The sequence below is a fragment of the Crocodylus siamensis genome, chromosome 4 (assembly GCF_052110815.1).
Source record: "Crocodylus siamensis isolate JL-2025a chromosome 4, ASM5211081v1, whole genome shotgun sequence".
Lineage (NCBI taxonomy): Eukaryota > Metazoa > Chordata > Crocodylia > Crocodylidae > Crocodylus > Crocodylus siamensis.
In genome coordinates, this window is record NC_143398.1 from 32,183,252 (window position 1) to 32,207,282 (window position 24,031).

A 24,031-nucleotide genomic window follows, 5' to 3' on the forward strand; every position below is an offset into this window, starting at 1 on the left:
AAATTATTCAGTGAGACTACAATATGAGCCTGCATGAACAATTCAGGACTAAAGTTTCTGGATGAATATGGAAGCTAACACCCTGGTAAAAAGCCATCCTTTTAGAGTAGGTTTTATTTATATTGTACTGGAAGCTCCTGGTGTTTTCTGCATGTGATTTTTTTTTTTCCACCTGTATTCCTGCTTTTTAGACAGGGATAAATGAAGTCCTCAGCTTTTCAGCATGCATAAGTTAGAAACTCATAATAACTATATTACATTTGTTGTAATTGGAGCAGACCTTCTTTAACCAGAATGTTTTATTTTGTAGTAGAGAAGAGAAATGTTTTTCTCCACAGAAATCTAAAATTAAATGGATCATCCTGGAAACTCTACATGTGCAATTAAGAAATACATTTTGGAAGATATGATATGAAGGACAGCAAACACATTACAAAAGCTTGGTTCTGTCCATTACGACTGGGTGCATCTACACATGTGCTTACCTGAGCAGTAGGCTTACACTCTGTGAAAGCATCACAGTCTACATGTGCAATGCTATCAGATGGCAGTAGAGTACTTTTCACTGCTGTAAGATAGTGTTGTCAGAGATGCTGCTATCCTGCAGTGGCAAAAACAACTGCGCCTAACACATGTATAGACAGTGACCTGGGGCTGGGGCATGAGGGTGTGGCAGGAGGGCATGAGGGTGTAATCTGGGGCTGGGGCACAAGGGTGCTACAGTGTGGTGACTGCCTGTCTCCTAGCCCTACACTGTAGTACCCTCGTGCCCCAGTCAGCTCTTCTGCCACTCAGTGCTACCACCCAGAGCCTGAGGCTGATCCCCCAGACCTCCTGCCAGCCTGGAGCTGCTCCATCCTGATTCAAACTGCTGCGGTCTGGATGCACATACAGATGCCGTGCTTGGGAGCAGCTGACTCTAGTGCGATATGTGCTGGAATTTGTGTCATACTAATTGCACATATAGATGCACCCACTGTATAAGTTAGAGCTCTTTGTCTTACATATCTAGTATTACATAAAATTTTTTCTTTTTTCAACTATTAGTTGATGTTAATGGTAATTCTAAATAAACACACACAAACACACCTATATACATATACACTGCCTACATGTATATATGCATAGATGTATACACGCATATATAAACAGGTCATATATTTATTTAGTGTCATCTTAATTCAAAACCCTTTTGATTTCTTTTATTTTTCCCTTCTGTGTGCATGTAGTGTGTCTACAAGTATAGTGTTTTACAGGAACAGAGTACAAAATCACAAAAGGCAGATATTCATTTATACCTGTCTGTATTGTTTAGTAACCACAAGACCAGAAAAAAAAATCAAATAACTTCCATCTTTGCTTTTATTTAAAATAAACAAAATCAGAGCAGCAAAAGAGAACATTCTCCCCATTTCTCCCTACCAACCTTGAAGTAGAAAGACATATAAAGCAGATAATTATGGCTTAGTAAGAGCCTTTACAATCCATACAGTAAATAATGCAGGTAGTCCTCTCCCTCTAGGAAAAGAAAATCTTCAGAAGAGCATGCAGAAAAATACAATTCTAGGAAGATGCTTTTAGCATTTTACCCATGCTTTTCTCTTGGGACCAGGTGGTAGGGAGTAGCTATCTGAAGAAGTACTCAAGATTTGCCTGGGACACCTAGCTTTTGTACTGATGCAGTATCTTTCTGACTATCAATTTCTTTCAGCATAATACCAATGCTAACATCCTTGAGAAATGCAATATTCTCCAGTATCACTTAAATATACTTTATATTTATACTTGATGTATAAGGAAGCTCTTCCCTACTGCACCATTTTCACCATTATATCCCTAGATAAAATTATCAGTTTGGCTTGAATATTGTGTGATCTCTGCTAATATCCCTTACACTTCACAATCAGAGAAAGCACTAACATGCAAATACAAATGGATGGAGACCATTCTCAGCGTTCAGTCTATTTGCTTTTCTCCTTGCAGCCTTTGACACAATTGAACAAAATGTGCTGCTGATTAGCTTCCTTTCTGGCAGGAGCAGATAATCCCAATAAAACAAAAAACAAAAAAAGGTGTCTCTTTCACCAAAATCCCTCATCCATGGAAGAATCTTTCTTTTTTTCCCCTCTGCTTGAGGAAGCCCTGTGGAAACGCAAACTCTGCTTACGGCAGTATACCTACTATTTGACAACCAATTATACACCTCATGTATTTCCATAGACTGTAATAACAGAAAGATGTCATAGTGCCTAGAGGAGAACATCACCTTTATAAAAGAAAAATAGCTGGTGCAAACCGAACCTGAGCAAGACCAAAACAACGATGTTTTTTTTTAAAGGAGGAATGATTCCTAAAACCATAGCAATGGCCTACAACCCATGGAAGGTGTTTGCTTTGATTTTATCCTAGTTCAAAAAAACCTCATGTTCCTTTTTGATACTTACCTTAGTTTAAAACACCAGGTAGCCTCCTTTCATCTTCAGTTTGCAAAGAAACGTTATACTTTTTTCCCAGACAGCTTTGGCAGTCATTGCTTGGTTCTAGTAATCTGCTATATCTTGAGCTCAAGGTAGAATTAATGTTGAAATTCCTAAATTCCTATTATTTCAACAAGATCCATTGTGCTGCCTTCTCAGTTGGATGGGCTACTATGAACATACCTGTTTTCTGCTTCAGCCTCTCCGCTGATTACAGTTCTATCTTAGTTTCTACTGCAAGGTTTGAGTCATGATGCTTAAAGACCACAGGCCGTCACAATCCAGATACATCAATGATTGCACCTCTACAGATAACACATTAAGGCAGCTATGTTCGTCTGGGATATTGCAAATAATAGAGGCCAGGATGAGGCATCTGAGATATGGAAAGAAATCCTGCTCTGTTTGAATGTTTTCTGTGGAGAAAAATCAGTTCCATATCTTTCGATAACACTTCCATGACTAACTGGAGTCATGAGTGAGGGAAAGAAAAGAAGCAGCAAAAATAAAAGGAATAATTAAAAACAAATATGTGCGCCTTATGCATGACCTCTTGTAAAACAGGAAGTGGGGAAACAGGAGATTCAGAACTTCTGCTAAGGACTTCTCTATGCTGGTATAATCACCTGATAGACATTAATTACCATGGTGATAGTTGCTTTTTAAAACCTCTAAAAAAAAATGTATATTAATATGTAGAAATCTTTAGAATTTATAATCCTGACTTTGTCACAGTGTTATTTCAGTTTTACACAGGTATAAACTATTGAAATTGTGAAGTTATAGAAACATGTAGCATAAGTGACTCTGATGAATCGGTCCCTATAGCTGGATGGTAGCCATCAATATTTTGCTCCTCTATTTTAAAAATATACTCACATTTCCTGAGGGAATAGGAACTATCATAAGCCTAAAAGCACTAAAGGCAAGAATCTGCTGGGTAAAAATTGTATTATGTGCAGAATAAAAAAAAATACAGTTTATGGTAATATTATTTCAATCATGTTCTGACTTTACTTCCTTGGAATGTATATCTAATTGCTTTCTGCTATCTTTTCTATGAAATAAAGGATTTGATTTGGGGAATACTTAGTAGTTTAAAGATTAGATTTTGCTGTATTTTAACTGCTTGCTCAGATGTTTGGAGGGTTTTATGGTGTAAGCTAGACAAGAAAGATTTTAAGTTTTCAGTAGTCTTAAAACCAGTTCGCCACAAATACTGTTTAAACTGCAGTCCATCTTTATAATCACCACATCAACATTTATTCCATGCTTGACATTTTATGAGAACTAGACGTAGTTAGCTTGTGATTTTTAAGCATATTTTTTCACACATTCACCTAATGGTTGTAATTGATTGCAAACAAGTACAGGCCTCAATAAAAGTGATATCTTGTGCCGTATAAATTCTAGATGAGATAAATAATATTACCAGCTCAGTTAAGAGTGATGGCCTATTTTTTAATTTTATTAACCAATGTAATATCCAATGTAATATTTCTTGCTCAGGCAAACTGACACTTACTTTTTTTTATTGGCTGGACAATTCACATTTTCAAAAGAAATGCCTTATTTTAAGAGTACAAGTTTCACTTTTGGCACAATATTCACCAAAAAGATTTTCTGTATCTTTCTGGTCTAGAGCATCAATCAAATCCGAAATGTTTAGGAAAGCAACATAGGTCAAAAGCAGCAATAATACTTGGCTATTAAATAAGGGTTCCCAGCTATGGTTTGCAAGCTGATGGCATGGTTAACGTTTAAAGGGTCCTTAGCTAATTTGTAATGAGACATATGTACATAAGCGTATTGTATTTAGATGAAGAGGTGCAAAAATTAACGACTGAATGAAAAATCTGTTCGAACATTCCAATGTTTTGTTATAAAACTACATCTTAAAAAATGACAACTTAAATTTACAAGTGTGGCTCCTTTAAGAAAGAAGTTATTGTCAGATATTTCAAATTTTTCTTCGTCTTTTGTATTTTGGCACATTTCTTCTCTACAAGTGTACAGACAGTGCCACGTTTAATTTCTTTGCTGCAAAAAATGGGTTGTTCCTTTACACCAGCCCACATAAAAGTAAAAGTAACCCATTTGACCCTAGCTCTCCTGCTTTTATAGAACAATAACCATTTTCTGACAGTTTGCAAGGTTTTCATATGTCCACCACAAAGAAAAATTGTATGTCATCTCAGCTTTATTATATCCATCAGCTGGCTTCTCATTTGTTGTGAAGTGTCTGCTCTGACATTGGGCCATGACTCTATTCAGCTGTAATAGATTGCCTGTAGAGCATTCAGTGATTCTGGTACCTGTTGCTGGTTCTTTTTCCAGGTCAACTGGCTGCAGGTACATGTGAGATTGTTACTTTGGACAGAGATAGCAGTCAGCCCCGAAGGACTATAGCCCGACAAACAGCTCGCTGTGCATGTAAAAAAGGACAGATTGCCGGTACAACAAGAGCAAGGCCAGCCTGCGTGGATGGTAAGAAGCAAAGATCCATTCAATCAGTTTTGGGCGACACAAGATTGGGTATCAAGTTTCTGTGTTTATTCTGATGCCAAAGCTTACAATTCAGACACCTTTACATGTATCAGCAAGATTAGTTTTTTCCAGGAATTGAAATCCCTAAACAGAGCATTACTCATTAATAGCATAAATCTTTTTAGAGGACAGTCAATCAGTTGGCACTTTCTAGTGACCATGTTAGGCTGGGGATGCAATTGAGATGCTAACGGTATTATATTAGTATACTATGAATGACAGTATAGCCCATGAACTAGCTAGGGTTTCTTATTCCTTTCTAATTCTTTATAAAATCATATATATGCTTGCTGAAAAACAGCCCCAAAGGTTTAATGCCCCCATAAGGCAAATGTGACTGCATCTGCATGAAAGTCCGTGTGTTTTGGGGAAAAAATAGCCAATAATATAATTGGAATCTAGTGTCTATATACAGTATACATACATAGTATTCCTTTCTTTAAAATTATCATTCTCTATGATTCACTGCAGATGCAGTGGCAGTGTACAGCCTGCAAAAATGCTGATGTAGAGGATGCATGAAAATATTTCATTTTGAAATCATTTTGTGAATCAAGCAAACTGCTGTGTTACAACTAATAAATACATTAGCGATGGTTCAGTCTTCCTTGTAAGTCTGCTGATGTAAACTTATTGGTAAGGTTTCATATTACAGTTAGGAAAAATGAAATAAGATTCCTGCTAAAAATAGTTGACATAAAATGTTGGGTTTTGATCCAGACTCTTAACAACAACAAAACAAAGATTCTTCAATATGGAGGTGTAATAAATTCATGTATTGCCTTTGAAAAATGACTTACATAATAGTTTGGGTCCTCAAATAAAACTATTGCTGAGAATTCCCTACCACTGCATCAGAATTTGTTCTCATGCACTGCCTATCAAAGAAGACATCTCAAAGTGGATTTCAGTGCCTACCCACAAGGCTAAATATAGGACATTGCATATATTCTATTTTTATATTTTGCTTGCACTATTGTTACTACTCTGTAAAGCAGATCTGTCCATCTTATAATTTCTGAGACAGTCTCTAAAATTCTCTTGCTCCCAGTGGTTGCTTTGAATGCTTAAGGGATGTTTTTTTAGTGGACAACCTTATCCAGTATTGCAAATTGTGTGGGCCAGTTTGTTAGCAAATTGGACAAGTCAACGTACATTCAGTTACTCATTTTGAAGATACAAGGTAGGCTTTGTGAGGGCAAGTGTGGGTTTTGTATTATCAAGCCATCATTGAAAAATGTTGGTGAAGCAGTTAAGGATGGTCAATGTTAAATTGGCTCAGCTTTTAAAGTGGTAGGGTCTAATTTTGTGTATCAAAAGAAAAGTGCTTCCACTTTATCTGTGGTTGCTAGGGACAGGGTAGTATGATTCCTTTTTTTCCCCTTCCAAAAACAAAACAGAAGAAACGAGTAGACTATTGTAAGAGGTTAGACCATTTTTGTACAGCCAAAGAAAGCATATGCATTCTGTAATCCTTTACTTTTGAAATTAAGTGGTCGTGTTGTTAGCTAAAAACAAAAGCTACAAACTGTCTGTATGTTACTTCTTGCAGTTCATTTTTTCCCTGCATAGTCTTAATGGGATCTGTTAACTTTAGCACTTTAATTACTCGTAAAAATATAAAGTTTAGACTTTATTCTCTTACCTAACGGCAATACCTGCAGCACTCTTAAGACATATTCCTTTTGCTTACAGCAAGCTGTTTGCCCCTGTTCCCCAGCCCCCCTCCATGATATCTCACCTCTCTGCCCTCTACTGCACAGCAGTGGAGATGTGTGACTGCAGGGACAGATGGGTTGCATGTTAACCACCTTGCAGGCCACCCTTTGGAAGCCTTGGTTTACAGAATGTGGTTTGGGATAGTTGAAGTCCACATTTGCTTGGATTCAGGATTGAAGGTGGTAAAAAAAACAACAAAAAACAAACAAACAAACAAAAAAACCCTTTGAAAACGTATAAGATGTTTTAGGAATGCGATAACTGGAAGCATTGTAGGAATTCCTTTATATCCTACATGGAGGGAAAAGGTCAATAGTTATAAATATCTTTTTAATCCTCTAGAAACTTCTCCCCATTTGTTGTATTAAATATAGTATAACCTCATGAATCCAGCATGCTCAGGACTGAGCACCTTCCAGAAATGTGAAAATTCTGGATTTTTTAAACTGGAGTGGCAGGGGAAGGGGTTGGGTAGTGGTGGCTGGTTCTGGAGCAGTGGCTACACATGGAGTGGCGGTGCAGGGTGGTGGATAGTGGCAGCAGCCACTGCATGCAAGTTTCTACCTTCTGCTGCTCTGGGACCAGCCGCTGCTATTCTCTGATGGAGTGAAGTTTTAAAAAGTGCCAGATTTTCAATTATTCTGGATTTTTGATATCTGGATTTATGAGGCTATACTGTAGCATTCTTTCCATCCAAGATGCCTCCTTCATAAGAAAGCCCTTTATTAGTCATATGGTGTGTTTTTGCCACACTTACTGGTGAAAGGCTTTGAACTTTATTACTGATCTCAAAAGCTTACTGGTAATTCATCTACTAGATTTTCTGCTTCCTACATCAGAAAAATTAAAAATAACAATCTCTAATACTATCTTTTCAGAAGCATTTTTGATAAGTTCATTACATCAACAGCTTGATTACTCTGGCTTTGTTCTTTGAATATTATGGTTTTAATGGGACAGTTTGCGAAGTAAAGGGAACAGAATAAGACTTCAGATCTTTAATAATTAGTATAAGGCACTGAAGGTCACCATGACCAAGCAGTAGTTAATAAGGCACAATGTAAGACTATGGAAACATCTGATAAGAGAGAGCCCTTGTTGAATTCTTTAATAAAGTTAACAATGTAAGGTCTCGGCAATAGATTCCACGGTATCCACCTACAGTTTGCTTACTATTTCACACTGAGGATCATTCTTGAGTATATCCAGTTATACTATAAATTTTCTGAAGGGCTGAATTCTGAGTGTCAAATATTATGGAAAATAGGAGTGGGTAATTTTAGGGCTCTTAAACTTGACAAGCATTGTCTGAAATTGCACTTGTTGAGATTGCTTTTAGAGAATGTCCTGAGAGTTGATTACCAAAATCAGTTCTGATTTCCAGTGATATATTAACTAGTGTCCTTCATAAGAAATGAGGCAGGTGGGTTCAAACACCAGAAAGCTGGAAGCTCAGTTCAGGATTTAGTCTCTGTAGAATGTGAAGGGGAAAGGTTGGGGGGGTTGGAGATATTCAGCTTGCATGAGGAACTCGGATTTACTGTCTTCCAGTCATTCACTTAATGGTAGTAGTTTTCTAGTGTAGCTTGAAAAAATGGTGTCAGGGTTCCCTCTGTTCTCAAGCCTGATCCTTATACAGATTACTTACCTGTTGGACCTGACAGCTACCCAACTGTAGAAATATCTGGTTGAGGTACAGTTTTATTCCCATAAATGCAAGAGAAGTGGTTGTATGATACAATATTTACACATTTATGCTCTTTTCCATTTTCTAATCAGTGATAAACAATAGATGCTCTTTTTTTTAAATCACAATTTGCAGAAGCCGGTCATAATGTCACTTTCATAAGATAAAGCAATCTGTAATTGTCATCAGTGTAACTAACCTATGAATAGTCCAAACAGGAACGATTTAAATATTGGAAGTTACAGGAGAGGCAGAAATGCAGCCTACTAGTTATGTATGTACAAGGTTGTACTTTACAAGAAGTATTACTGCAAGGTCAGGTCAGTAATTAAAAGGCAAAATTCCACTTGCATTTTGTTATTATTCTTTACCATATGAAATACCTTTCACTGAAGTGCTAAAATATGAGTCCAGTCTTGAAAACTTGTCTTTTTCTACACAATATTAATAAAGTATTAATATGTTCACCTATTGATAACCTTCAGGAATTACATCTTATTTTTTTTTAAATCAGCTTCTTTAGAAAAATAAGCCTTCATATTAGTTTTTCTTACCATTTTATAGAGCTCTGACACATCTTAGGAATAGACATCATTTTCCTAATTAACACAGTATTTTCTTCTTCAAGTATTCATTTTAGTGTTCTCTACTCCATCTTGATGTAATGTTCATACATGATACTTAACATGTCTTTCATGTAGGCGTCAATTGATTTTATTTAACCCAGAATTCAGGATCTGAGAGAAAGCTACATTAGCTTCAATCAATAATTTCCTGCTTTCCTCTCCTCATTAGGTTTGAGAGCCTGTTGGGAGGTGTGGAGGTCAAAATTGATTAATAATTGAATCCTAATTCACCCACATGAAACAGAATTAAGTTGAATACCTGAGGTGTTTCACTCAATGCATCCCAGTCTCACAAAAATACAAGTATTACAATTGCTAGAAATGGAGTATAGGAACTGTCTCTGTTTTGAAGCAGAACACAGTGGTGGCAGTGCCATTTTATTTATGGCATGATGTTTCCTGTCATGGTAAATACTGCACATGTAGTAAGTTTTGCTACATTTAAGATATGGAAATCTGATGCAAGCAAAACAGAAAGGCAAGATTGGATGGATTTGACATTTATAGGAGATTGTATAAAACTGTGCAGACAGGTGCTAATTTGCTGGAACAGTGAATGTGCTCTGTGTGGTCATGCAGGAAAACTAAGTTTAGGAGCAGATCAGGAACTAGTTGCCCCTTGAAAAGTGGAACTAATTATATTGCAGTGATAGAAGAACAACTGCCTATTCTGGTGGCTAGTTAGGGAGTTAAATAGGTGGGAGCTTGTAAAACTGCTAGCTTTCTATTCTCGTGGGGACACTGGCAAGGGTATAGATGAGGGAATCTGAAAATAATTAAACTGGAGAAAATGATGCTTGTAATGACGATCTGGAAAAAAAAAAAATCCTAGTCTAACATTCTGCATGGTCCCTAGGCTGAAGGTGAATAACAACTTTTCTCTCTTCCTTTATATTAAAATATGAATAGAGATGGATTTCACTCTAGCTAGATAGACTCCTCCCAGAACTCGGTCAAGACTCAGACCAGGCACACATCATACTTAAAAAGTAGATTCTAATAACAGGTCTGCAATTTGGATGCTAATGCAGTTTGGCACCCTGCAACTATTGAGGATTTATCCTGCTTGGGCAGATAATTGTACTTGGATAGTATGAGACTTTTTCTTAGTACCTGAATAGAAACATGATCAGGTTCATGATTTCAGTTACACAGCCTTGGGTCATCAGTTTGATCAATATTTCTAAATTTTTTTTAAAGATGTAGTTCAGTGAAACAGAGCTTGATTCAGAGAAGTCTCAGCATCTCCTAGAATGTAGGGAAATGTGTAAGAATTGAAGTGGCACAGTGTTTTGAAGGATCTGATTTAACTTTTTAAATTAATTTTATCAAGACTGAGTTAAGTGCTCTGTGGGGTAATAAGAAATAAGTATGAAATGGTGTATCTGCATGGGTGTGAGCAGACATAGATCATGCCATTTTAATTTCCGAATTCATCATTTCCTAATTTCCTAGTTCATCATGAAGCTTTTAAGCCCTGCTAGAACTGGGCACATTTTGTGCTGAGTGCCTATGCAAAGGGGATGATGTGTGTTATTGGAAGAGGGGTGTCTTTCAAATAATCTTTTGGCCATTGCCTATATACATTGTTTAAACTGGTACATACATTCTTTGTTGTCTATTTTGCTCTGTTGTGATAAATGTACCCAAGAACTACTAGTATTTTAATCATTTATAATTATTTATAATTAAAACAAGTTTTAATTATTCTAAAATTTATCACACCCATGCACATGCACAAACACATGTGCATGCATGTATACTCACACGCCTCTCCCAGAGTAGAGTATTAGCTTTCTGTCTTTAGCTATACATACAAATAATATTAAAACTCAATTTGTTGACCATTAAAACCTGTCTTTGCCACTCTATGGATGGAAATAAAAACTAGTCAAGGGTCATCATTCCATAATGAAAACTCTTTTCTCAGTCATGTGCCTAGCTAAACTAATAATAATACAGTAATAATATTAATAATAAATCCTCAAAACTCACAACTGTGGGGGCTTCTTGACAACAATTTTCACCTTTGTCTATGTACTTTTATTTTTGATCCACTAAAATATGTAAAGCACTTTTTCCCCCTGCAGTTGCCCCCAGCCACTATCATCTGAATTGTCAGATATCCTTGATAGTTGAAGTGAATGTGTAAGGATGACTCATCAGTTCCCTGTTACTATACACAAATATCTAATTCTGGCCCTTTATGACAGTTTCCACCTTGTAAGTCAGAATTCATTTAGAAGTTGTCACGGAGTGGGGCCTAGGAGCGGCCGTGATCCCTCTAGCGCCCCCTACCATGTCAAGTAGGTGATCCAGCACCCTCTTTTCTCGCCTGCCACGTCTTGTTGGTATGTATAAGTTTCTATGGGAGGCTGCCTTTGATCCCCTTGTACACGGTGTTATGCTGATACTATCCCCAGTTCCGTATGGGATGACTTGGTGCACCCCAGCCTTATGGGCTATGCATGCCTCCTACCTCCCCTTTAGCATGCCCCAAGCCTCGCAGCTCTTCCGGACGTTATCTGGTCCAATTCCTTTCTGCACCCTACCTGGCGCCCCTGGGCAGGTCACGCAACGGGCGCCCCTTCTCTGGTGCCCTTGAGCCTGTCACACAACGGACGCCCCTTCTCAGGTGCCCCTGGGCTTGGCATGCAACCGGCGCCCCTGCTCTAGCACTCCTGAGCTTGTCACACAACCGGCACCCTTCTATTCATTAGCCCTCTTGGGCTTACTGATACCTGGCCCCTTTGACCCTTCGGGGTCCCCACCACTGTGGAGCCCCTCTGAGACTCTTCCCAATTGGGCTCAGGCAGCCTGAGCCTTACCTGGCCCCTTTGACCCTTCGGGGTCCCCACCACTGGGGAGTCCCTCTGGGATCCTTCTCAGTCCACACCCCTCCTGGGGTTTCTATCAATAGTATACGCCCCCTCCTGGGGCTTCGCTCAATACTTGCCCTCACCGGGGTTTCTCTCTGTACACGCCCTCTCGTGGGGCTTCCCTCAAGTACGCGCCTGCTCCTGGGGCTTCTCTCTGGGCTCTCTGTAATCACGGACTCGCCCTCTTCGGGCTCGTCTCTCTACTAGCACCCATCTTGGGCTTCTCTTCGTGTGGCTCTCCCCTTGGAGCCTAACACGAGCCCCTGCAGGCTTCTCACTGGTGCTCCTTGCCCGTGGGGCTCAGGTGGCCTCAGCCGTGCCTGGCCCCAAAATCCTCTTTGCCCTTTTCAGGGCTGGGAGGCCCTCTTGCACCCCAACTACGGTGCCCTCACCGGCACTGTGCCCCTCCCCAGGGCTGGGGTAGTACACCCTGCAATGTAGTACCACACTCCGGCACTGGGAGCACCCCCACTCTACTGGGGCACTCCTAAATGAGGCCTCCTCCGTCCCCTTATAACCTCACCTGGTCCTCCGGTATATCACTAATGAAACAGAACCATAAGCCAAATGGCTGCAGCACAACAACAAGCCTGCTGGCTATAACATGGGATTTAAGCTCACTTGGCTCTCTTGCAATGACCTCCCCGTCAGGGTTCTTTCCACCCTTACCATGCTGTAGCTGCTTGGTTGGTCAGGCTGCAACAATCTGCTCTGCTCTGCTGCAGAGCTCCCATACCTCAGGCTGCCAGAAGAGACCTGCTAACTAGGCTCCGGCCTGGGCTGTTTATAAAGGCCAGGCCCGGCCCCTTTCTGCTCACATGACCAGCCTAGTTCCCCTGGCAACTAACACCTGTGCTGTCTTCAGGAGTTTCAGCTACCCTCATTCCTTCATAGGAACAGGGCACCTGCATGACCCTGTGACAGAACTGCATGAAAACCAGATTTTACTACAATTTGTTTTCTACCCCCAAAATATATGGAGTTTTAGTTGCATTTTAGCACTAAGAACCTAAACAGCTTTTTCCAGATGATGAAATCTTGTAAAAACCTAGTTTCACACAGTCAGGTAAAGATTATAACATTTCTCTGTTTTGATATGGCAGTAAAGTATGAGTTAGAGACTGGAATGTGATTCCTGCCTAACATCTGGTGCAGAAAGTGAAAATTGCAAAGTAGACAGTGTGGTAAACAGTGGTAGCATCCACAGCAATGTCAGTTTATATATGTGAAACATGGAGATGAAATGCTTTCGATTGTAGATTCATACCAGGAGTAAATGCTGACATGACGGAAACAGCTATTAAAACCAGATGTATAGCAACCTTAGAGGAGCCCTTTCTCAGGGGATGGAGTAAAGATATATTTGCAGGTGTTTGAACTGTAAGCACAAAGGTCAAAAAAGAATTATTTATGATGGATTTAACTAAACACAGATGTGAGAACTCTGCATAAAGAAACCGACCAAAGGGACTTGTGATTTAGAGCAACCAACTTGATCTACCTTTAGAGTTTCATGGGGTTGCTATTAGATACTGTTTGAACATTACAGCTTTTTATTTTCTCAGGATGAGTAGCCTGAATCCTCAGTTGATTTTTTGGAATATGTGTAGAAACTAATGGGCCATTTTGGCAAATGGATACTTTAGCTCAGTTTAGAAAATAATAAAGCTTAGGAAATATCTTTGTGTTGAAGATAATTAGGGGATAGGGCAAAGAGAGTTTCAGTAATTTACGAGGTGACAAACAGTAACTGTCTTCAAGTATCTGATGGCTATAAACATCAAAGCTGAAGATAGAATATTTAGAGCATACCTGTTTACTTGCATATCACACACACCTTTCCCCCCGAAAAATCAGTCCTCCAAAACCGGAACACACATTTTAAGGTGGGAAGCTGATTTTTTTTTCATTGGAATAGAAGCAGCGTGGACGAGAGGAAGCAGACATTGTAATTCACAGCTACCAAGAATTCTCCCTGGGGCTGCAAACGGCACAGGTATAGTGTTGGCTGTGTCACAGACCCTGGTGTGATAGCAGCTTTTTGGCAGAACCAGCTGAGGATTAGCAAGCTTCTGTATGCCATCTGTAGTATCTTAATGAAACGTGTGATATGGAAATAGCACTTTATTATTTGTAGCAGGGGTGTAAAACACACAGCCTATGGGCTGGATTTGGCCAGTCCATTATCTGGCCCCTGGTGCTATCCCTTTGACTCAACTTTATGGCATTTGCTGGGGTTGGGTCCAGACCTGACTAGTCTGTATCCATAAGCTGTGGATCAGGCATGCAGGTTGGGTTCCGTGGGTTTGATCCAGACCATAGACCAGACCCATGGCAGATGAGATTGACACCCCTGATTTATAGGAACTTATATAAAGAACTATTTATAGTAAGGAAATAACAATTATTACTGTCCTTGGAAGGGTGTGGGGGTCTAATCTTTTTGTTGTCCTACCATGCCAGGAAGTTCCTGAGGCATTTCCCAGACTGCTTGCTGGGCTGTGTATGCTTCCAGAAGGTCTTACTCTATGTTACTTATTTGGCTGTCTGGAAACATATTTTTCCTACATTCTACCTTCCAAAAACAAATTGTTTGTTTTATTTGGAGGTGTGGGTTATGCAAGGAAATATGGTAAGTAGGACACACAAGTAGGAAAATTTAGGCTATCAGGAAAAAATGGTGATAATAATGTCTATTTATGCAAATAAAAGTTTCCTTTTTCTGGGTACAGTTCATCATGAAAGAGCCTAGAGAGACTGTGTATAACTATCTATAACTAGGAGTTTCCTTCTCACTAGTTGGCAGCTTCCTTTGGGGGTTAAATGTGGCAACAGGTCATTGGTTTACGATAGCAAAGTAGTATCCTTTTGTATTGACAGTTCTGAAGAATATGGGGCAAAACAGTATTTAATTTATCATTTTTGTAACTTGGTCAGGACCAGGGGTTAACACTGCTACTTGTGCAAAGAGTGCTATGGGGACTTTTTTATGTCAAATATTTAGTACCTTGCTTTTTTGTCTCATTTGAAGGATGACATTTTCAAGAGTACACTAGGTATTTCAGTTTACTATTTACTTAGTGCTACTAGCTTCACCTCCTTCTGTTCCTAGTGAGCAATCACCCATGTACTCTAGTCCTGTTTCTGCTATGAGATCTGATGGAATTTCAGCACAAAATGATAGGATGCTGTTCAGTATTGGGCTGTGGAATAGTTTCAAAGGGAAGGGCTACCACATTATTGAGGGCATTTAACAGTGAATCCATTATAGTTTATAGTTCCACATTAGTAGGGATCGACTAGAAAACCTAAAAGAGTTTATTTTCTCTGATTTTTTTGAGTAGCTCAGGTCGTGCGGTATAGCATTATCAACTATTTTTGTTGATAATGCTATGCCTTAGCTTAGTTTAGTCATTGCTAGGTGACCCTTTGAAAATGATAATTATAAAGTTTTTTTTTTCATTTTTCCAAGCAATCTAACTAAGCTTGAAGAGCTTGAATAGAAAAACTCCTCATTAAAGGTTCATTGAGGAAAAAGAGTTTAGAAATAGCATTTTAAGAGCCACTGACAGTTTATTTTTGACTTTCTTTTGGTCTAGTGTTTGTGATACTGAATGATGAGTCAGAACAAGCCTAACATAACAACCCTCAAACTGAATAATTATAAATAGTGACAGCCTTAGAGGTACCATTACATTCAGCAACCATGGCAGCAGCATAGTTAATGCTACTGTGTATCTTCGCTTGACTTTGTCATGGTACTCTTGCACAGGGCTGATTCAGAAAAGATACCCTATTTGAAGGGGAAACCCAGAAAACTGCCTTCATACACTCAAAAGAAGTAAGATGTCCTGTGTCTCTGAAGATTGAGATGGTGTCATGGTAGAATGTTCTGTTGCAGTAATATTTTAACTTTTTTTCATAATTCTTTGGTGCAATAATTTTGATTTGACCCTTCAATACATAACTGTACTGCTATTTATTTCTATAGCATCCTAGGAGTGCATGGCACTCTACAGGCAAACAAGGGGAAGACCCAGCCTCTAAGCACTGACAGTCAGGGCAAGATTATATCCTGGTTTGTGCATTTGTACAAAGAATTAAGAGCAAGTAAGGTGCTTTCTGAAGGTGCTGTCTTGCTATAGTCATTCAGATTGCAGTTAGCATTTTGAGAAGGGCAGAAATTTGTCCATAGCTGTACTGTACATGCCCTGAAAACTTGGCAAAATGATGGGGTGGTAGAGAGAATGTTCACCTCTTTGTCAGTATATTTGATTAATATAGTTACACCACAGAAGGTATCTTATGCTTTTTGGTCTGCTTCCTTGCTCCAGAGAGGGTACAGCAGTCCTCTGTCCTTTGCTCAGGTCTTCTGAAAAGAGCAGAATTGAGTCCTAAATTATTGCGACCTAAGAAGATATCACAGTAGATAGGGTGTCTGAGGTTGAAAGGATTAGGGAGAGAAAAAGAAGAAAACACAGAGGGAACTGACAATGGTCAAAACAGGAGCCAAGGTTGTGATCAGAGCTATAGGAAGTGGCAATGGTGCAGCAAAGATGAACATTTGAATTTGATTTCAGGAAAAGATGAGGTGCTGTGGAATGGATTTTTTTAAATTGAAAGGAGAGTGAAGTGCAAAAGGGGAACAGTTTTAAGCGCAGCATTTTGAGTAGAATGAATGGTTGCAATACAAATGTCAAGTAGATTGGAAAGCAGTAGATTATATTTATTTATATAAATATGTTTATAGTAGGAAAAAAGTAGTACTTTCCATTTATTAAAGTACATAGGTTCTATTCTTTGGGGGTTTTTTCCCACGAACCACGTGTTTACATTCTTTTGACGCACATACGCACGCGCACACACACACAAAAGCTAAACTACATCTTCCAACCAGCCTCACCCACCTAGATTGGCTTACCTTCATTTGAACCCTGATGAAATCCAGTTCTATTAGGGAAGCCCATAAATCCTTCATAAATCTGCAGATCCTTAAGTAGAGAAAAACAATGCCAATAAACTTTTTGAAGGAGGTCCCGAGTCTCCCACTTCCTAGACAAGTTCCCTTCTTGATAGGCTACTGGCAAAAGGCAGGTGGTCTGTCTCCTCTTCTTCCCAGTTCCTCCTCCCTCTGAAGTCAGTGCTGTTGCCGATCAGTTAAATGTGTGGATTCAGGTTGATGTATTAGCAGAATTCCAGCATCTGTCTCTGAGCAAAGTGAATCCCTACATGACAGAAGAGCTTAGGCCTGCCTATTGGAAGAATGAGAAAGTGAAGGGCCTCCCTGGGTGGAATGGGATTACCTCCTGAAGTTGCATAGTTCTCCCATTCTGAGGACAGTCATGTTCTGCATTTCCATGGTACAGAATAGGATTGTCCTCTGGGAGCAAAGCAACTGCTCAATGAGAGAAATAGGAGAGTTGTGGATTTCCCTGGGTTGAACAGGCTTATGCACTGTAAATTGCATACTTTTTTCAACTAACAGCAGCAAAAGTTAGAAACTATAGAGGTGGGATGTGGTCTGAGTGATAGTGTTTTCCATTTGAAAACCATGTTTTGCAGCAAGTTGCTTAAACTCAGGCTTTAGATTTCCATAGATTGTGCAGAATTTTAAATTTAAGCAAATCATAAAACAGTTATTGTCGGCTAGATACAGTGACCACTGATTCCAACAACCTTGTTTTAGCTAAATAGTTATGGTTGCCTCAGTATATGCTCTTATACTTATGAACCCCAATATTTATCACAAGAAATAAAAGATGGCATCTTTGAAGGGGACACCCTTGGTGCTACTACTGAGGTGTAGTTTTTTAGTTACCTATGTTTTGTATTCTTGCAAAGATTTTCCCAGTCTACTGATCTATAAGGATGCTATGCTGGAAGAGACTCATTGGAACACCTTCATTCTGTCACTGTATTGAAAGGAAGATGGCAGTGGCTGTGTCCACACATGAAATTAATGTGAATGAATAAACTCCAGCTTACATCAGACTGGATTTTATTGCTCCCAGGCAATGTCTTTACATGTGTGCCCAGGACCACAGCACATTGAGCTAGGTCGAAGTAGCTTGTGCTGTGGAGGGGCTGGCTGGGGTAGAAGGGTGCTCCAGGGTGGGGCTAGCTGGCAGGCAGCCCTGCAATGAAGCACTCTCATGCCCCAGCCAGCCCCATCAGTGTCTACATGTGCATTGCTGTACAGTAAAGAACGCCACCACAGAATAGTACTTGTATTTACAAGTACTAACCTACAGTGGAGTTACTTTCCTGTGGCTTAATAGGGCCGCATGTGTAGCCCTTTACTGTGGAGCTGCAGTAAATGCCTCATGTGGATGCACCCAGTATAGGTTAACTGCTGGAGTGTACCACCTTCCTGTTTATAAGTAAGTCACGCTCCAAAAAAACCCTTACTTTTGGAGTTCTTACAAATGCTTTTGATAAACACATATTTTTACCATTAAATTGCACTTGGATTGGGACTGCCCACTCTGTTTATGATCCTACACTGGAGAACAAACTATACCAATTATCATCAAGTGCCCATTACCAGGTGGTATAGCTCCTCGCCACTTTATGTGAAATTCTTTGAATAGAAATGGCAATGAATACATTCTTTGCTCTCCCATCAATACATTTAGCCTCATATATTACACACAGTGTTTAACCCAGGCAAAGAGAGGAATATTTTTGTGGAAACATTGCAGTATCAGCAACACATCATGGCCTTAAAGTAAATATTTTTGTCTAATCAAAATAAAGTGGAAAAGAAAGATTTCACTGAGGTTATTTGTGTGTGAAATCTTTTGCAGAGCTCCAGATTGATCTTCATATGCATTATGATTTCCCATTGCATTGTAGTGACACAATGTGAAATCTAATAAGAAACTTCAGTGAACAGACCAGAGGCCAGTAAGTCTCAGCCTCAGGCTTTCACAGCTCTAAATGAAGTAAAGATGAAACAGGAATCATAGCATTACCATAGCTTCACCTGCTCAAAGAAAATTCAGAAGCAATACAATTTTCAATCCCCACCTAAAGGAAAATATCTGAATTTGGTTTTTATTCTGTGTGCATTCAAGATGATGATAATTTGACAGTAATAACAATAATGTTCTGTATGTGCCTGTCATCCTGAAGAACATTAAAATGCTCCACAATGGTCTGTTTGTCTAATTTATCTGAGATTTTTGCATATGCTACATTATAACAATATCTAAAATTAAAATTCTTACACTTGGGTTTCAGAGCATAAGTCTCATACCCAGGAATCCGGATATTCTGTTTGCTGCATAAAAATGTGGACTTTTTCCTTTAAAAAAGAAAAACCTGAGAAACCAAAGGTTTTCCCTTGCAGGCTGGCAACATTCCAGCCTGCAAGGAGCTGCTTGAGGCTGGGGGGCATGGGACACAGTGAGGAAGGTGATGCCACATGCACGTGTGCATGCACACATGCACATGGTATCCAGGCAGTGTGGTGGAGAGCAGTTCCCTCCAGGTAGGTTTATGGGGACAGGGGGGTGGGAGCATAGGTAATGTGGTGGGGGAGGGTAGGAGGGGACACATGCCCCCCCCCAGATTTCTGCTTGCACAGAGTGCAGGTGGGCTGGACCAACTCCGGACAGTAGCCACCTCCACAGTCCAGCAGGCAGGATCTGGCAGGGGAGGGAGTGCTGTATTGCCATGGCCACCAAGGTGAGGTACCCCCGCCCAGTTGGGAGCAGCAGGATGCACAACCCCGCACTGCTGCCATCTCTCCTGCACCTTACGTTGGCAGCCATAGAGGTGTGGTGCTCCCTCTCATGCCAGGTCCTGCCCACTTGGCTGGAGAGACAGCTCCTGCCCAGAACTGGTCCAGCCCATCTGCAGCCCTGTGTGCTGCTGTGGGTGCAGAAGTTTGGAGGCATGTGCCTTTCCCCCCCACACACACCTTTCCCTTCCCACCCCCCCCTTATAGCTCCCCCACAAACCCCTCCTTGTAGAGCGGGTGGGCTAGCCTTGGCCCAAGTGGTCTGTTCCAGTCCAGCAGGGAGGTATGCTTTGGTGCATCTCGGCTTCTGGAATCAAAGGTGAATGTCTGTTCACCTGCTTATCAGTTTAGTCTATGCAGCTTAAACTAAACTGTAAAGATTAAATTGATTCAGCCTTGGGCTGTTTGACTGTCTGTACTTAGCCACAGTGGTTGACTTCTAGTAGGACTTCCTGGATTCTCTATGCACAACAGCATAGATAGTTGTGCATTTGTATGAATTGGTGGTGGCCTCAATATGTATGAATAGTGTGAATAAACTTTTGACCTGTTGAACTTTTATGCATACCAAATTTATAACTTAACTAATATATCAAAGGGCTCAGAGTAAACCAGCCCTCAAACCTACTTTCACCTCTTATAGGATAGAAGTGAATGTATGTTGGAGGACTGGTTTGCTCTGAGCCCTTTGATGTATTATTAGTTAAGTTAAATATTTTTCAGGGTGAACAATTTTTTCAACTTCATGGCAACTTTCAAATATTTGAAAACTCCTGCTATGTTGCCCTTTACTATACATTTTCTGCAAGGTAAACATACCAACTTCCTTTAACTTCTCCACATGCAGCTGGCTTTCCAAATCTTTTACCATATTTTCCAGTCATCTCTAGACCTTCTTTATCTTCTACTTATTCTTCTTATAATGCCAAGGCCAAAATGGGATATACTGTATTTTCTCATATATAACCCACATAGCCTGCTTTATGTAAGGTATCTTGGAAAAAAAATCTTACCGTGCTTAAGTATCTAAGTAGCAGCATCTGGGAAGCCAAGCCAGCTCCTGAGTTTGTTGTCAACCCTGTGTGCTGAACAGGGCCTATGGACTCATCCATCAGGCTAGGTCTGGGTTTGCCCACCAGGTCTGATCCTGTGCATCAGGTCTGGGGCAGTGCAGCAAGCTCATTCTGGCACAGCAGGTCTGGGGCCACAAACCAGACCTAACCCGTGCAATGTATCTGAGGCCATATGGCAGGCCTCATTCAGCACAGCACGTCTGGAGCCTCTCACCCTGAGAGCATGCCAAATCCAGGACTGCCCGCTGGCTCTAGACCACGTTAATGCAAGCCATAATTGAATTGGCTTTCTTCTGACATTTCCATTTTGCTGACTAAAGTTGAATCATACTTTCATGCCCCTTATTTCCCATTCTCTGTCGTGTTTTTATCTTCTGCACGTATAGCACCTTACATTTGTCTTCATCTTTCAGTTTGTTGTCAGTAGCGCAGTTTTTAATTCACCCAGACTTTTTGAATTTTAATACTATCATCCAAAGACTTTACAACTCATTCTAGTTTTGTTATCTCCATACTTGATCAGTGTGCTTTCTATTCCTGAATCCAAATCATTAATAAAATTGCTAAACAGGACTCGACCCAGACCACATCTCCATTTAAGACCTGCCATTTTGATGCTGATCCATGTAAAGCCTTTTTACTGGACAGGACCTATGGACCAATCCATAAAACTGGGTCTAGGTTTGCCCACCAGGTCCTTTTAAAGACACCTTTAAAAAAAAACAAAAACAAAAAAAAAAGACTTTGTTTTTTTCAAGTAGCTACCTATCCACCTAATAGTAGTTACCTCTAGGCTGCATTTCACCAATTTCCTTATGAAAATGACATGGAAGACTGTGTCAAAAGTCTTAATGAAGTCCAAGCATATTATGGTTATTGTGTTTTCTTTATCCACCAAAATGGTTGTCTTGCCCATCCCCCTGCCTGCACCTGTCTCTGCCCTCCCCCCCCCCCAAAAAAGCAAAAGAAATAAAATTTTTATTCTGACATGATTTGGTTTTAGCAAATCCATGTTAACTACTAATGAACACTTTCCCATGCTTCAGTTGTTTCCAAACTGACTGTTTTATAATTTGCTCTTGTAAGTCAGTACCTTTTATGATAGTCGCTGTTTTCCACCTATATATCAATCTTCAATTATATAATCAAGCATACCTATTTGCCTGAATTTTGAATTAGGAATCTTCTTTGATATATTTAATATAGTCCTATCTATTAAATGTTGGCACCAGTTTTGAATCTGTTCTTTGTTCATACTATTGTTATCCCATTTTCAATCTAGTTTCTATATTTAATATCTTATTTAAATGATAAAATTGGTACACAGTTTATAGTGTAACCAAGAGGTCACTCACCTCTCACATATACTTACAGGCTAACAAGCAGGGTTTGTTACTATATATCAGTATTGAGTGAAAAAGAAAAATGCACCATATGCCTTTCATTTAAAAAGCATACTGTCAACCTGAAGTCTAGTCATTAAAGAAAAAACATTAAAAAGAACTCAAAATAAGACACTACACCCAAGTTTCCTGTTAAATTTAGGGTTCTTCTCTTTTGTGGTTTTACATTTTTATTTTCTTTTTAAACCATATCCTTGTTTATTGATAGACTAGGCAAATAACAGGCATAGCAAAGACTAGTTGTGCAGACTGTTCAAAAGAGTGAAAACTACTGAAGTAAATGAAGCCCTATGTGACATACATTTATGTCTGCAAAAACACCTTTCAGGATTTAGATCTAGCAAACTTTACAGGTGAAACACTGAAATTTTGTATAGGTAATCTGTATCTAACACAAAATAGATACAATTTTAAATATAGAAATTCTCCCTCTTTAACTTCTCTGTTGTGGTAATCTTGGGAATTATTTGAACAATTTCAAATACCTCCCCCCCCCCGATTTTTAAATGAACTCCTCTTTAAAACTACACAGTTGAAATCACTGATAAGTTTCAAGAAATGTAGAAACTGGAGTTCCAGGAACAACGATAATTTAGGTTTTTGCACTGAATTTTGCACTTAAACCCCCATAACACTATCAATATGCTCCAATGTGAAAGCACTTATCCACATGCTTATTGTTATGAACTCTGGGTAGTTCCATCAAGGTCCATAAAACTGATCCCTTAGTATAACGTTAGGTTTGTTGGCAATTCTGTAGGTCCAGAGCTGTAATTTATGCATTATAACTAGGATTTAGTTTCTGTTGTATTCTTAACTTGTGCGGTTGGCATTTTTGTTGTTTCATTCACGTTTATTTTGTTTGTTTTGGTTTTTTTGCATTTAGTTTCCTGGTTAAGAAAAAAACAGGTTAACATGAATGGCCTGGATGTTTGGCTTTTGATAGTCACGTCAGTTGAATAATATAGTAGTGGAGTGGGATTTTATATTTGTTATTGCTGAAGCTTTTTCTATTTCAGCTGTTTGAGTTTTGATTTATTTTACCAAACACTGAAGTGTTATTTACAGTTAAGTGTGTGTAACAATTTTTAAATTCCAATTATTTGGAAAAGTATATTTAGAATATAGCTGTGCCATAGAAAAGCTTGTTTTTGTTATTCTTTTATAGTGCAAAAAACCTTGAAGGAATATTGCTTAAAAAGAACAAGTTAGAAACAAAGGAAAACATATTTTTACCTAAAGACAAATCAGCCACAAATAATTGGCAAGCTTAATAATAATAGCTGTAGTAAACACTTCTTATAAAATAGTATGTAAACATCTCTGTATAGATGTTGTGTAAATGAGTGAGAGGGAAAAAAAGCCTGATAGAATGGTGGAAGGGTTTCATCAGCCTGAGGACAAGATGGCTATATTGTTTGCAGATACACAGAGAATAGCTATATGAACACATTAAGATATGGCTGTTTATTAGAAAATCATGCTTTACAGGACAAATTTTAGCACTGAAATAAAGCTGTTTCTTTATTTTCTGCTTATAGGATATAGCCTTAAAATGGAAAAAAGAAAAAAAAAAGTTTAATGTTGTACTTATTTGCATACTGTGATCTGTGATCTTAATTCCTGTGAGAAAATAATAGAATTTAAATTGCAACAGAAATTGAGATGCTTCCCCCCCCTACCATTTCTACCCTATATGGCAAAGGTCTCTGTGGAATACTAGAATAGGCTTTCCAAATATCTTTGTATATACCAGATTTGTTGAGTCTAAATACTGCATGATAACAGCTGCAAAATGGGCCCTTGTATTCAGGAACTATAGGCTGATAAACATCTGTGACCACAATACTTCCATTAGTAAGACTTACTATCTTTC

General features: G+C 39.2%; 1 protein-coding gene across 5 annotated transcripts in view; it reads left to right on the top strand.

Annotated features, from left to right (window-relative positions):
• TAFA5 (TAFA chemokine like family member 5) overlaps positions 1-24,031 on the top strand; it is a 697,812-nt gene that overhangs the window by 402,997 nt on the left and 270,784 nt on the right. For all 5 annotated transcript variants that reach the window (XR_016441740.1, XR_016441739.1, XR_016441738.1 and 2 more), the window contains exon 2: positions 4,815-4,964. Coding sequence is in view for 1 of the 5 variants with exons in the window: in XM_090042107.1 (XP_089898233.1) it covers positions 4,815-4,964 (150 nt within the window). In the remaining 4 variants the exon portion in view is untranslated. The remainder of the gene's footprint in view (positions 1-4,814; positions 4,965-24,031) is intronic.